The 12,715-nt window shown below is 39.1% G+C and overlaps 1 protein-coding gene and 1 long non-coding RNA gene across 2 annotated transcripts in view; one reads left to right on the forward strand and one right to left on the reverse strand.

The window, feature by feature from the left end:
• The window catches only part of TDRD3 (tudor domain containing 3), a 163,876-nt gene extending 159,569 nt beyond the window's left edge, over positions 1 to 4,307 (reverse strand). Inside the window, exon 1 of the mRNA XM_087865105.1 lies at positions 4,151 to 4,307. Coding sequence (XP_087721231.1) covers positions 4,151 to 4,191 — 41 coding nt within the window. The 5' untranslated portion in view covers positions 4,192 to 4,307. The remainder of the gene's footprint in view (positions 1 to 4,150) is intronic.
• On the forward strand, positions 4,271 to 6,063 carry LOC148109355 (uncharacterized). Its single transcript, XR_015725939.1, has 2 exons — positions 4,271 to 4,500; positions 4,628 to 6,063. It is a non-coding gene; the product is annotated as an uncharacterized LOC148109355 (long non-coding RNA).
• The last annotated feature ends 6,652 nt before the right edge of the window (positions 6,064 to 12,715 follow it).

Here is a 12,715-nt window from a genome sequence, read left to right on the forward strand (position 1 = left end):
CTCCTGGGGAAGAGGTGTGTCTCTCAGAAAACAGAAGCCATACAAGAAAGGTGCAGGGTGAGTGGGCTACAGAACCAGGAATCTGACTTTCTTAGTCTTGATCATTAATGTGTTTGGGAGGAAGCTTCTACATGATGGCATGTGAAAAGAAGCTCTTCATCTGTGGACGGGTCAAAAGTTAGAAATTAGAAATTCCAGCAAATTGTCCTGAAGTACCACTTTGGTATAGCTATCTCAAGACAAAAGAGCATTCCCTCTATACTCCATACTGCCATTGTGCTTCCTATTTTATTTATCTCACAGTTGTTCTTCTCTAGTACTAAATTTTGATAAAGACTTTTATAAGCTGTAGTCTATCTTAGTTGTTCAAAGGTGAAAGAAAGGGAAAGGAGTTTGGCGGTATACACTTGGGCCAGAGGATGGTCAGTATGGTGGTAGAACCAGTAATCAAAGAAATAGAACATAAAGAGAAGGGGAAGTTCAAGAGGAACAAGGTAAGAAGACTTGTGTGTTCATCCTTCTATTTTCCCTCTAACCTCTCCCTCCTCACCAAAAACACAAAAACAAAACCCCCAGAGCACAACCTGGTTAAGCCTTGCATGTTAGAAACCTGGAATTTCTAAGAAAATATGTTTCTTCGGAATAAAATGGAAACACTATTTCTAATGCTACCTTATGGTGTCTACAACTCAAAACTGCTAGGTAAGGCAAAGACATACGATATAGTGCCTTACCTTTCAGATACTCTTAGACTCTAAAATACAGGATTAACCATTTTCAGATAACTCTAGTCAGCACTTAGATGAGCCACTGCAAGGTAAAGCTTTCTTTGTTTCCAAAATCACCACTCCTCAGCATAAGCACCTTATCTTTCCCAAAGAAGAAAGTAAATTTACACACCACAAAATGCTTTAATCCAATTTTCTATTTTAAAATGTGTTATTTTTGATCAACAATTTAAATTAGAAGTGGTCACCATGGTTTGATGGAAATGAGTTTTGAATCTTTATTCCACACATTCGGGCAGTATTCTTGGATCTGCCACTTATAACTGAGCAAATCTTTGATTCTCTCTGTGCTTCAATATCCTCATCTGCACATAAGGGTGTTAAGCTGTACCATCACTAATTCTATGGAAAATACCTTTACAAAAACACAATCACAACTAATTATGTTCTAACATGTTTCTATGTTTTAAAGTTTCAAAAGGTTGATATTTCTATAAAAATTCTAAAGATTCAGATAGTAGAAATATGCAATTCCCCCTTAAGGGGACTCCCCAAAGAGAAAAAACAAAAAGGCATTAAGTAAATCTGTTACTGAGACAAATTGAGACAAATCTCCTCTCATAGTGAAGTTTATTCCACACATATAACTAAACACTACAAAAGACCAATGTACTACTTAATGTATTATTTAAACATAACCACCATACTTTAGAAGTCCCTGAAACTTTTAAGTTCAAATCAGCAAAACCTGATGCTTTCTATGCTACTCATCACTAAAGAAAAAAAAAATATTGTAATGTCTGCCAGGGTGGCTATTGTTGGAGGTGTATGTTAAAGTATTGATTTTGTGGAGGTTCTAATGAAGATTAGAGACTGGGGGGGGAGGGGTTCTCAAAAAAACAAAACAAAACCCAAACATAAACTGGAATAATATATCAAAAACCTAAGCTTTTTTAAAGACAAAAATATTACCCTAACCTATTATTTTAGGTGAAGGTGAAAGAAAGGATTTAATAATAGTTTAGGTGTTTTTCAGGTCCTACAAGTAATTAAGTGTATAGACTAAGTACTAGGAAAAGAATGGTTTTGTCAGTGACAATAACAGAATCCCAAGAGTTAGAGGAAACTCAGAATGTCAGAACTGTAATTAGTTGGTCAAAGCTACTCTATGGTCCTAAATTCTTCCAGTGCTCTTCTCTGCCTAAACTTTTGAGATTCTGCATTTTAACATAGTAAGTCTCTACTTAAATATAAGATCTATACAGGCTACCTGAACACCTAGAAGATCCTCTTCTCTTCTTTGGCACAAATCTAATCTTTGGCACAAACATTAGATTTGCCTGGAAAAAGTCTTATTAGACCCACAGACTACTATTGCCTTTATGAGTCACTGACACACAAAAGCAACAAGTCTGGTGGAAGAAGAAACACGTTAAACAGATCATTTGCAACATAAAGTGACAAATGTTACAATATAATGTTGCTAGGGACTTATAACAAAATAACAATAAAGGGAGGAGCTATGTAAGCTTGGGAAGAGACCCTGGCGATAGAATTCTGATTGGCAGGGGTTATTCCAAGGTCAATTTTATCAGACTTTACTGAGAATCTACACTGTATTGGCTCCCTGGCACTATAACTACACAGAAAAATAAGTTGCAGTTCCCATCCTTAAGGAGCTTGTAGTCCAAAAAAGAACAATTTAGTATGTGTTTGCAACCAAAATAAATGAGACTAGCCCTTGGAGGTGGGGTTATGTTGGAAAGAAGTTAAAGGCCAAGTTTCTAAACGAAATCGCATAACTAGGTTGAAGAACCAAGGCTCAGTCAAATGAGGAATGAAGAGAAACCCAAATAAAAGAATGATCCAAGATTATTAGAAATGTCCTTGTGAGGTAAAGAAACTGAAGGTAGAGATTCCAGAACAAAAATAAAACTGAGTAAGGTAAGTTTATAACACTGCAGTCTGTTACTGTAATGGTGTTCAACTATGGGAACAACAAGGCATAATAGATAAAAGCACCAGATTTGGAACAAGCCCCCTGTGCTCACCTTTCAACTCCACCACTTCCTAGCTAGGTCAGGAAAGTTACTTAACAGTTCTGTGCCTGTCTCCTCACCTGTAAAGTGAAATGCCTGCACAGCCAGGAGCCCCTTCTTCAAAACACAGGTGTTATTATAACACTCCAATCAAAAACTTTATTCACAAAATCAAATCCATATCTTTCAGGCACTTGTAGCCTCCATAACCTGGCCCAACCTTTCTGGTCTTAATCCTCATTGGACACTCTCCTACTTCCACGAACCACAAGGATCTAGTGTCAGTACTGCAAACTAATAAGCACTTCCCTACTTCTGTGTCGCCTCTCCTGTGGCTGTCTAGAAAGTCTTTTCCTCACCGTCTTTCAAAACCTACTTCTCTAGGAAATGAACTCTCCTTCCCCTCGAATTCCATAGCACATTTGCCTGCCCTTCTGCACAGTTTGCCACTGTTTCCCGTTTTTGTGTTTGCTCGTGTAATGCCCCCCCCCTCCTCTTTTCACCAAAATACTGAACTTCCAGAGAGCTGGGGCAAGTCTTTTTCATCCTCCTTCCCACTCCTCCTCTCAGACGCTATGCAGGCATGCAAAAGCGTTACTGAATTAAACTGGAGTTAACAACTGCAATGGCCTCAGTTCCAGAAACTGCTTAATTTCGCATAATTTTTTTTTTTTTTTTTTTTTTTTTTTACTGCTTTCAGATTCTAAAATCTTGACATGAAACGTCTTTAAAAATCAGAACACTGCCATCGCTTCAAGAAAAGTTCTACGGAGCACCCACACGAGTTGACAATGAGGTCATTCTTAGCTTGAGAAGTTGTGTGTGTGCCACGGAAGGCAGCTTCACACCGGTCGGTACACACTACTCTGAAATTAGGAGAAAGAAGAGGCGGCCCAGGCAGCAGCACGGGCTTTGCCCTGGTCGGCCCTCAACTTCCTGCGGGGCCGCGGGACCCGGCCGCGCTCGCCCCTCTCCGCCGCACTCGGTCCTCCAGCCCTCGCCTCCCCTCGTCCCGCCTCAGCAACACGCCCCGGAGCGGCGCGGACGGCGTGGCAGGTCCTCCCGGGCGGATCCGCTCGGGCCTGGGCCGCCGGCCACCCTGCCTGCTCAGCCCGCGGTCCCCGGCTTCTCCCCGGCTCGCCGCCCGGGGCCCAGGCCGCGCCGCCGCCGCCGCCGCCGCCGCCGCCCCGAGGGGAGCTGGGGGACTCGCTCGGCTCCGCGTGGCGCCGGGGGCGGAGCCGGCCCGGAGGGCCTGGGGAGAGGCCGGGGGCGGGCGGCCGCCTCCGCCTACCCCGACACGCACCCCACCGCCCCTATCCCCAACCCTCCTCCGGGCCCCTGCCCGCACCCGCGGCCGGGCGGCCAGCGGGACTCGCCACTTACCAACCCGCCTGGGACAACGCCGCGCCGGGGACCTCAGACATGGTAGCTGCTTAGGCCGGGGGTGGTGGGGGGCTGGGGTGGGGGTGGGGGTGTAGGCCTCCTACTTGAGACCAAAAAAAAAAAAAAAGAAAGAAAGAAAGAAAGAAAAAAAAACCGAAAGAAAAGAAAAGAAAAAAAAAAAAAACTCCTCTGGTCGGCTCTGCAACTGGGCATGCTCAGTGCGGCCGGCGCTTCCGCGTGCGGGTTCCGCTCGCCGCGTTTTCCGAGCGGCCGAAGGGGCAGGCTTGGCGTGGGGCTTGGAGGTTGCAGCCTGTTGGAGGCCGTGATGCCCAGGAGCCTGGATATCGCGGGTCAGTTTGTGAGACCAGTTTGTGAGACTTTGCTTTCCACCGAAGGCTGGTTATCTTTTGTTTTGGGTCACTTTTCTGAGTTGCACACCTTGGAAACTAATGCGGACTTTTTTTTTTTTTTTTGTAGAGCATAAAGTTAACGTCCGCGTTTCCAGCGCCGACAGGCGATCACTTCACCAGAGGCCAAGATATGCCAGGGTTGAGACGGATGGGTCGGTTGGGGGGCAGTGCATCCAGTTTGGGGACAGTGAAACTCAAAGAGGTGTTGCCAGCCACTCTACATAGGAGAAAAGTTTACTTTTTTAATAAAGACTCGCTCCATTCACTCTGCTTTTCGATCTGCCCTGACGCAGAGGAAAGCATAAAGTAGCATTTTGTCAAGTCCCCACAGGCAAATCAGTTTGTAGAGGTTACAGCACAATGAAAATGGTCAACGCAAGAAAACCTGGACTTAAGGGACATGGGTAAATTGCGCAGTTGTGTCAGTGCTTGTTTTCTCTGTCGCTCTGCCACTGGACCCGTCCAAAGTCCCAGCGCGGCCCTGTGACGTTGGCATCGGCATAACCCGGACCAGCTAGCTCCACAGCCTCGCCGGTGTCCTTCTCTGGCTTTCAGGAGCGCTGAAGCGCAGGGACGGGTCCCCGAGTGAGCCTGCGCGGCGGCGCCGCCGAACGCCGCGTTGGACGCTTCAGCACGATTGGACAGCTGAGACTTACGACAGCCAATCGGAGAGGAGCAGGTGGAAGAGGTTGCTGGCCGGGGAGACACGCCCTAAAAGTTTGCTCCGCCCTCCATGGTTTTCCACCTCTGCGGCTGCACGGAATAAAGACGCTTCTGTGTGGCTCCGGCCTCCAGTGTCAAGTCACGGGGAGAAACCGAGAACTTAAGCCCCATCACCCGCCGCCGCCTTATCTGAAACCATCATCACAAACACAGACTTAGAGCAGAGACTGCGGAACTGGACAGAGCCGCTCCTGGAATTGGGGAGGAAATTGATAGTTACAGAAGGAAGGAAATAATTACCATGGGTGGAGCTAAAACTCAATACAAATTCTTCTCCTTTTAGTCGGGAAACTCCTTTTGGGCTTCCCAAGTCATAGTTTTAAAATCGCGATGCTTCTAATGCCATCGAAATATGTTTTCAAGCACATTGCTTAGGTACTTATTTTAATGAAAGGTATTTTCAGGTACTTAGAATCAGAAATTCCATCCTATTCCCTGCAATTTGCAGTAGTATACTGTGTTTAGACCATACACATGCTACAAGTAAATTTCAATTTAATGGTACCAGTTATCCAGGAGTCAGGAAAAGATTCGCCATTCTGAAGGTAAATAGATGACTCAAATTGCTAATAATTTTTATTGGTTGTTAAATAGGATCTACTCTTAGCAATTATTTACATTTTGCAATTAGTGTAAGTTGTTAACTATGCTGTCCTAGTATCAAAATTCTTCAGTGGTTAAATGTGAATCCCTTACATGTTTGTTCTCATGGTGCAGTGTAGTAAGAATTTACCATTGCATAACGCTTAAATAACTTTAATAAAATGCTCCATGAAACACTTATATCCCCTTACTTTAAGAAGTGTTTTAAAGAATGGGTTGAGGAGTCCCACTGGAAAAATTTGGGACAATATTACCATCAAAAACAATGACGATAATTTATTAAATTAAAAAAATAGGTAAAATGCGTGTTTTCAGAATGGCACTAAAAACAAGTGGTGCCTTGGCTGGCTCAGTTGGTAAAGCATGTGACTCTTGATCTTGGGGTTGTAAATTCAAGCCCCACACTGAGTGTAGACATTACTTAAAAATAAAATCTTAAAAAGAAATAAAGGAGAAAGGATGAAAGCTTTTCTTTCAGAGATATACCAGAGAACAAATGTAGACCAATTGATAGAATTAGAAAACCACCATTTTCTGAATCATTCACAATTGATTCAGGCAAAGTTCATCAAAGGTTGCTAAAAGCCCCTGGTGAAAGATCTTCAGGATCTTCACACAGTCTCAAGGTATCAAGCCATAACTTAATTACTACAAAAGAAAAAAAAATGTACCTTTACCTTAAAAAAGAAAATCACTGCCTTAAACAAATGACTAAAGCTAGAATCACTAATGGGGCAATCTGATATTATGTGCTTACTGATGCAGTGCAATTAGAAATACACAACATCATCTAGGAAATATACTTGCCAAAATTGTTTAACCTGAATCTAATAAAGCTTCTATACAGTAGTTCCCAACAGGAGCTGGATCCCCACCCCTTACCCAAGTGGGCACATTTGACAATGCCTGGAGACATTTTCAGTTGTCATAACCTGGGAGAGTGGGGTTGTTACTGCATCTAATGGATACTGCTAAAATTATACAATGGACAGGACAGCTTCCCCACAAGAATTATCTGGCCCAAAATGTCAATAGTGCCAAGGTTGAGCAGCCCTGGTCTAGATGTAAGCAAAAACTTAAAGGATATAGAGGATATTGGAACAAGTCAAACAGGAAGAAACAGGCAGATAAACCCAGAATGTGGCATATTCTGTAAGAAACCTGGCCGGGACTGTTCATTGAGCCAATATAATTAAAAAAAAAAAAAAATCTGCATATTAAAGAGACTCAAAAGATGTAACAACAAATTGGAATTTTGGATCTTAAAAAAAGAAAGATTTTTGTGGTATAATACTTAATCTTGGAAATTTCATACCAAAGCTTTTATGGCTTTAGGCTGAGTAGTTGTGGTGTCTACAACTTATTTCCAAGTGATTCAGAAAAAATGTATATGTAGATATATAATATATATATGTGAAATTAATATATACACATATATGTGTATGTGTATTAAAGAGGGAGACAAGGTAAATGTGGCAAAATGTTTAAAATGGGTGAATCTAATTGGAGGTGCTCATTATATTGTAACTTTTCTCTTTGAAATTTTTCAAAGTAAAAAGTTAAAAGTATAGATTATGCCAATTTCCTTCACATCCAAAATTTTTAATTGGAATTAAGGTCTGTATAGATAAGTTAGTGCCGTGGAAAATGGTAGCAGCTGACTAAACCAAAAATAATAATTATTATTATTATTTTCATTTTTAATAAGATAAATCATCAATTTACAGAAAATGTAAAGTCTGCAATTAGCGTAAATTTGGGGGAAATCCTAAGGATGATAGCAGAGCTTTGCAAAGCAGGGCATCTGAGTGACTCATCTGGTTAAGTGTTAATCTTCCGCCCAGGTCATGAGCCCAGAGTCCTGGGATTGATCCCAGCATCAGGCTCCCTCTTCCCCTCTCCTTCCGCTACCCCTCCCCTCCCCTTGCTCTCTCTCACTCTCTCTCTCAAATATATTTTTAAAAGAGAAAGAGAGCTTTGCTAGGTACAAGAGAATAAAAAGGAGGAGATAAATTTATTTGGAGTCAATGGTGTAAGTTAACAGAAGAGAGAGACAATCCATTCACTTCTCTTTTGTCCTTATTTCAGTGAAGGAAGTGGTTCAGAGTGAAAAAGGATAGAATGTGGAAAAATAGGAATAGGAACCACAATTAAAGGTGAGATTTTAAGAATACCTAGTCACTCTAAAGCACATTAAATCTTTTGATCTTAAGCCATTAACATCCCAGAGAATACTAAAATAACCTGTGAATGACTTAGATGAGCCAATGCCAGGGAGCCCTGACAACTGTTGAGCTCATCAGGAAACGTGGTAGAAGCCTGGAAACAAGCAAAATTATTTCCAGTTTTAAGAACAGGAAAAGAGTCTTTAAAATAAATGATGCTGGAACAACTGGATATCCACATGCAAAAAAGTAAGTTCCTTACATTTTACACAAAAATTAACCCAAACTAAATCATATATTTAAATATAAGAGCTAAAAATATAAAACTCTAGAAAAAGTAGAACCAAATTCTCCATGACCTTGGGTTAGGCAATAGATATGACATCCAAAGTATAAGCTAAAAAAGTAAAATTAGATAAAGTGGACTTCATCAAATTTAAAACTGTTGTGCTTCAAAGGACACCACCAAGACAATGAAAAGAGAATCTACAGAAAGGGAGAAAATAGGGGTTTGAAGCAAGAATATGTAAAGAACTCTACTGACTGAATAGTGAAAAGACAACTCAAAAATGAGCAAAGCATTTAAACAGACATTTCTTCAAAGAAGGTATACAAATGGACAATAAATGATGAAAAGATGCCCAACATCAGTAATCATTAGAGAATTGCAAATCAAAATCACAATGAGATGCTTCACACCCACTAGAATGGGTATAGTTAAAAAGATGGACAATAACAAACGTTGAGGATGTGAAGAAATTGGAATCTTCATACATTGCTGGTGGGAATGTAAAATTGTGCAACCATTTTGGAAAACAGTTTGGCAGTTTCTCAAAAAGTTAAAAATAGAGTTTCCATATGACTCAGCAATTCTACTCCTGGATATATATATCCAAGAGAAATGGAAACTAACGTCCACACAAAAACTTGTATTTGATGTTCATAGCAGCATCATTCATTATACCCAATAAGTGGAAACAATCCAAATGTCCATCAACTGATGTATAGATAAACAAAAGGAGTGGAGTTTCACAAACTAAAGACAAGGGAATTTGCTGTTAACCCATTAATCATGATTCTAGAACATATGACTTAGGAGATAAATTTTTAGGAGGAAGAGTAACTGAAATAGCTAACCTCTAAAGATTAACTTCAGAATTCTATGATTCTAAATCATGCCAGATGAACCTCATTTTATTATTTTAAGTTTCTTAACTAGTGAATACAAGCAGTAGGGAGTGGCCATCAGGACAGACCATGTTATTTCCATGACAATAAACAACCACAAAATACTAGTGGCTTTTAATTAAAAAAAAAAAAAGTTAATTTTTCTAAAGAAAAAATGTTCATTTTTCTTTCATGTTATATGTCCAGTGTAGGTGTTTGGAGGGTGGGGAGGAAGGTCTCTGATCATAATGGTTATCCTCATTTCAGAATCTTGACAGAGCATTAACCATCAGTAACATTGCTGATTGAAGCAGTAAGGGTAAAAAGCTCTGGAGAATCTCACACAGGAAATAAATGCTCTGCCAGGACTGAACATATGGCAACACAGGAAGTCAATCACCAGGCGTCAGAAGGTGGAGAGGCATAAATATTCAATGAGCAAGATTAAAGACTGTGGTACCAGGATTATTTGTAATAACAATGAGGTACCAGTATTATTTGTAATAACAAAACCCTGAAGGTAACCAAAATGTCCATCAATGAGGGACTATTTAAATAAGTTATAATGGGTGCCATGTAGACATTACCAAAAAAAATGAAGTAGATCACGGTGTACTAAGATATATTAGTCAGATACATATGTGGAGTAAGAATAGAAGCAAGTTGTAACATGATGAATTACTACAAGTCATTAAGAAAAAGGTAAAAATCCTATGAGAAAAATGGGCAATGTACCTGAATAGGCAATATACAAAAATGAAATCTAAATAATCAATAAATATGTAAATATGTTTAACCATATCAATAACCACAAAAATGAATTTTTAAAAATTTTATTGAAATGTAGTTGACATACAATATTATATTAGTTTCAGGTATACAACATAGTGATTAAAACAATGGGCTATCAATAAAATTCCACTTTCGGAGTGCCTGGGTAGCTCAGTCAGTTAAGCGGCTAACCCTTGATTTCAGCTCAGGTCATGATCTCAGGGTTGTGGGATTGAACCCCTCATCAGGCTGAGCACAAAGCCTGCTTGAGGATTCTCTCTCTCCCTCTGCCCCCCCTTCCCTCTCTCTCTAAAATAAATAAATAAATCTTAAAAATGAATGAATTAATTAAAATTCCACTTTTATCTAACCCAGTGGCAAAAGCTAGTAAAGAATGTTAAATGTTGACAAGAATATGGGGAAATTGATTCTTTAATACACTGCTCAAAGATTCGAAGTTCATACAACCACTTTGGAGAGTATTTTGGCAATATCTAGCAAAACTGAAAATGTGCATATACTATGGTTGAACATTTCCATTTTTAGATACTTATTCCAGGGAGAGAGATTCATTGACACATTGCTTTAAAATAGAAGAATGAGAACAACTCCAATATTCAATTGAGAGTAAATGGGTTTAAAAAAAAAAAAAGTGGTATATTCATAAAATGAAATGCCCTAGCCAGTCTAAAGGAATACACTAGAGCTCTCTCTGTGTAAATTTGGGTAGATCTCAACAATGTAATGCCAGGTTTAAAAAAAAAAAAAAAAGGCAGAAGCCCCGGTAAAGTTTATTTCTTTAATAAAAGAATAGAAGCAATTATGACAATACATTACTCTTCCTTGAGTAGTAAGAATATGGATGTTTTTATATTATTATTTATAATTTTTGTTACATTTTAAATATCTCAAAAACACAAGTTGTAACACTGTTGTATTACATCATACTTTATGCTAGTAATTTACTTTTATTTTCGGTAAAATATTGTTCTATTGTCAATATAATCAAAATATAAGCAATATGAAAAAACAAGGAAGAAAAAAGGGAAAGGGGGGCAAAAAACCCGCCAAAACCGTAATAGTGACTTTCAGAAATTTGAAAGACACATGTACAAGAAAATTTAGATTTGTTGTCAGCCCCAGAGAGTAGTTGTAAGGACTAAAGAGAAGATTTCATCTTAATATAATAATCTTAATCTAGAGGCAGTCCAGCAAGGAAACAGGAAAGCTCAGAACAGAGTGAGTTGCCCAGTGATGGAAGTGCTTAAGCCTCTACAATTGCACATCATAGAAAGGAACCCAAGTGGTTAGACCGGTTCAGTGGTTTGTCAAAGGATTTTCTAAGGAGGCCTAGTGGCTCCACTTGGTGCCGCAAGAACCATAGTAGAGGGCAAGGAGAAGGGTGAGGAACGTGGAATCTAGACCTCCAAGGCCACGCAAAGCTGAATAGCACTACTTTAACTTGCTTTACACATTGCATTTTGATGAAAGATTTAATTTGAATGAAGGATTCAACAAATAAAAGGAAGTTATAAGAACCCTGAGGCTAGATGAATAAACCAGTTATTCATTCAACAGGGATTTATTAAACCCACACTATAAGCCAACCATTGTTCCAGGAGCTGCAGGTAATATCAGCAGTCATGAGCCCTGCCTTTGGAGTTTAGTCTATCTGAGGATAAAAACATTAAGTTATATATTCAAAGTTAATTAATTACAATTGTAGTAAGTGCTATGAAGTTCGAACCAAACCTGCAATCCTATGTATGACACTATGAATCCGTATTTTTATTATTAAAATGACTATTAACAAAACTTGATTCCATGTTTTGTATATGTGTGTCCTTGAATTAGATTATTTATTCAAATATCATTTTAACAACATGTATTTACTTAGGGGCTAGGCACGGTTAGGCAGCAGTAAGACCGATGGAGTCCTTGTCCTCATAGAGATTTCATTCTGACTGTTTAGGGGGAAGGAGTTAAGATGGCGGAGGAGTAGGGAACCCTAACCTTGCCTCATCCCTTGAAAACAGCTAGGTAATTATCAAATCATTCTGAACACCCAAGAAATTATTCTAATTGTTTAGGGAAGATACCATGTGTTTTATTTAATACATTAAATATTAGAAATGATCACTGTGGTTTTTGTCAATTATTACAAAATATAAAATATGAGCATAATTGGACATAAATACTGCAAAATGAGTTCTAAAGTGATGAAAAGATTGAGAGGACATATACATAAATATTACTAATGTAGATATCTTGGTGATAACAGAAGTATGATTTTATGCCCTTTAAAGGTATGTGTATTTTCCACAATTAGCACGTACTACTCATATAAAAACATATACAGGTCCAATAAGAATATGGCAGAGTGAATTTATGTGGCATCTTTCATTCTCTGAAATCTTAATGTTCCACATCTATGTGCTGTATGGTTGGTAGTTGTATCAATCTGAAGATTCTTCTACCTTTGTCAGGGATTTTATCATCTAATATACTGCAACATTTCTCATGAGATGTATTTTATATTTCTGTTTATATTATTTCTCTTTGTTATTTGCTATGGATGACATAAATTCTATTTATATATTTGAAACACTATTACTCATTTAATACTTTACTTGCCGTAGGTATCCTACATATCCTTTTCACTTAATCATTTTTTATAAGTAACTGAGTACTTCCAATGTGTTTTAGATTTCACTGAACATTTCCAA

Source organism: Ursus americanus, chromosome 10 (assembly GCF_024610735.1).
Source record: "Ursus americanus isolate L20-20 chromosome 10, mUrsAme1.1.p, whole genome shotgun sequence".
Classification (NCBI taxonomy): Eukaryota; Metazoa; Chordata; class Mammalia; order Carnivora; family Ursidae; genus Ursus; species Ursus americanus.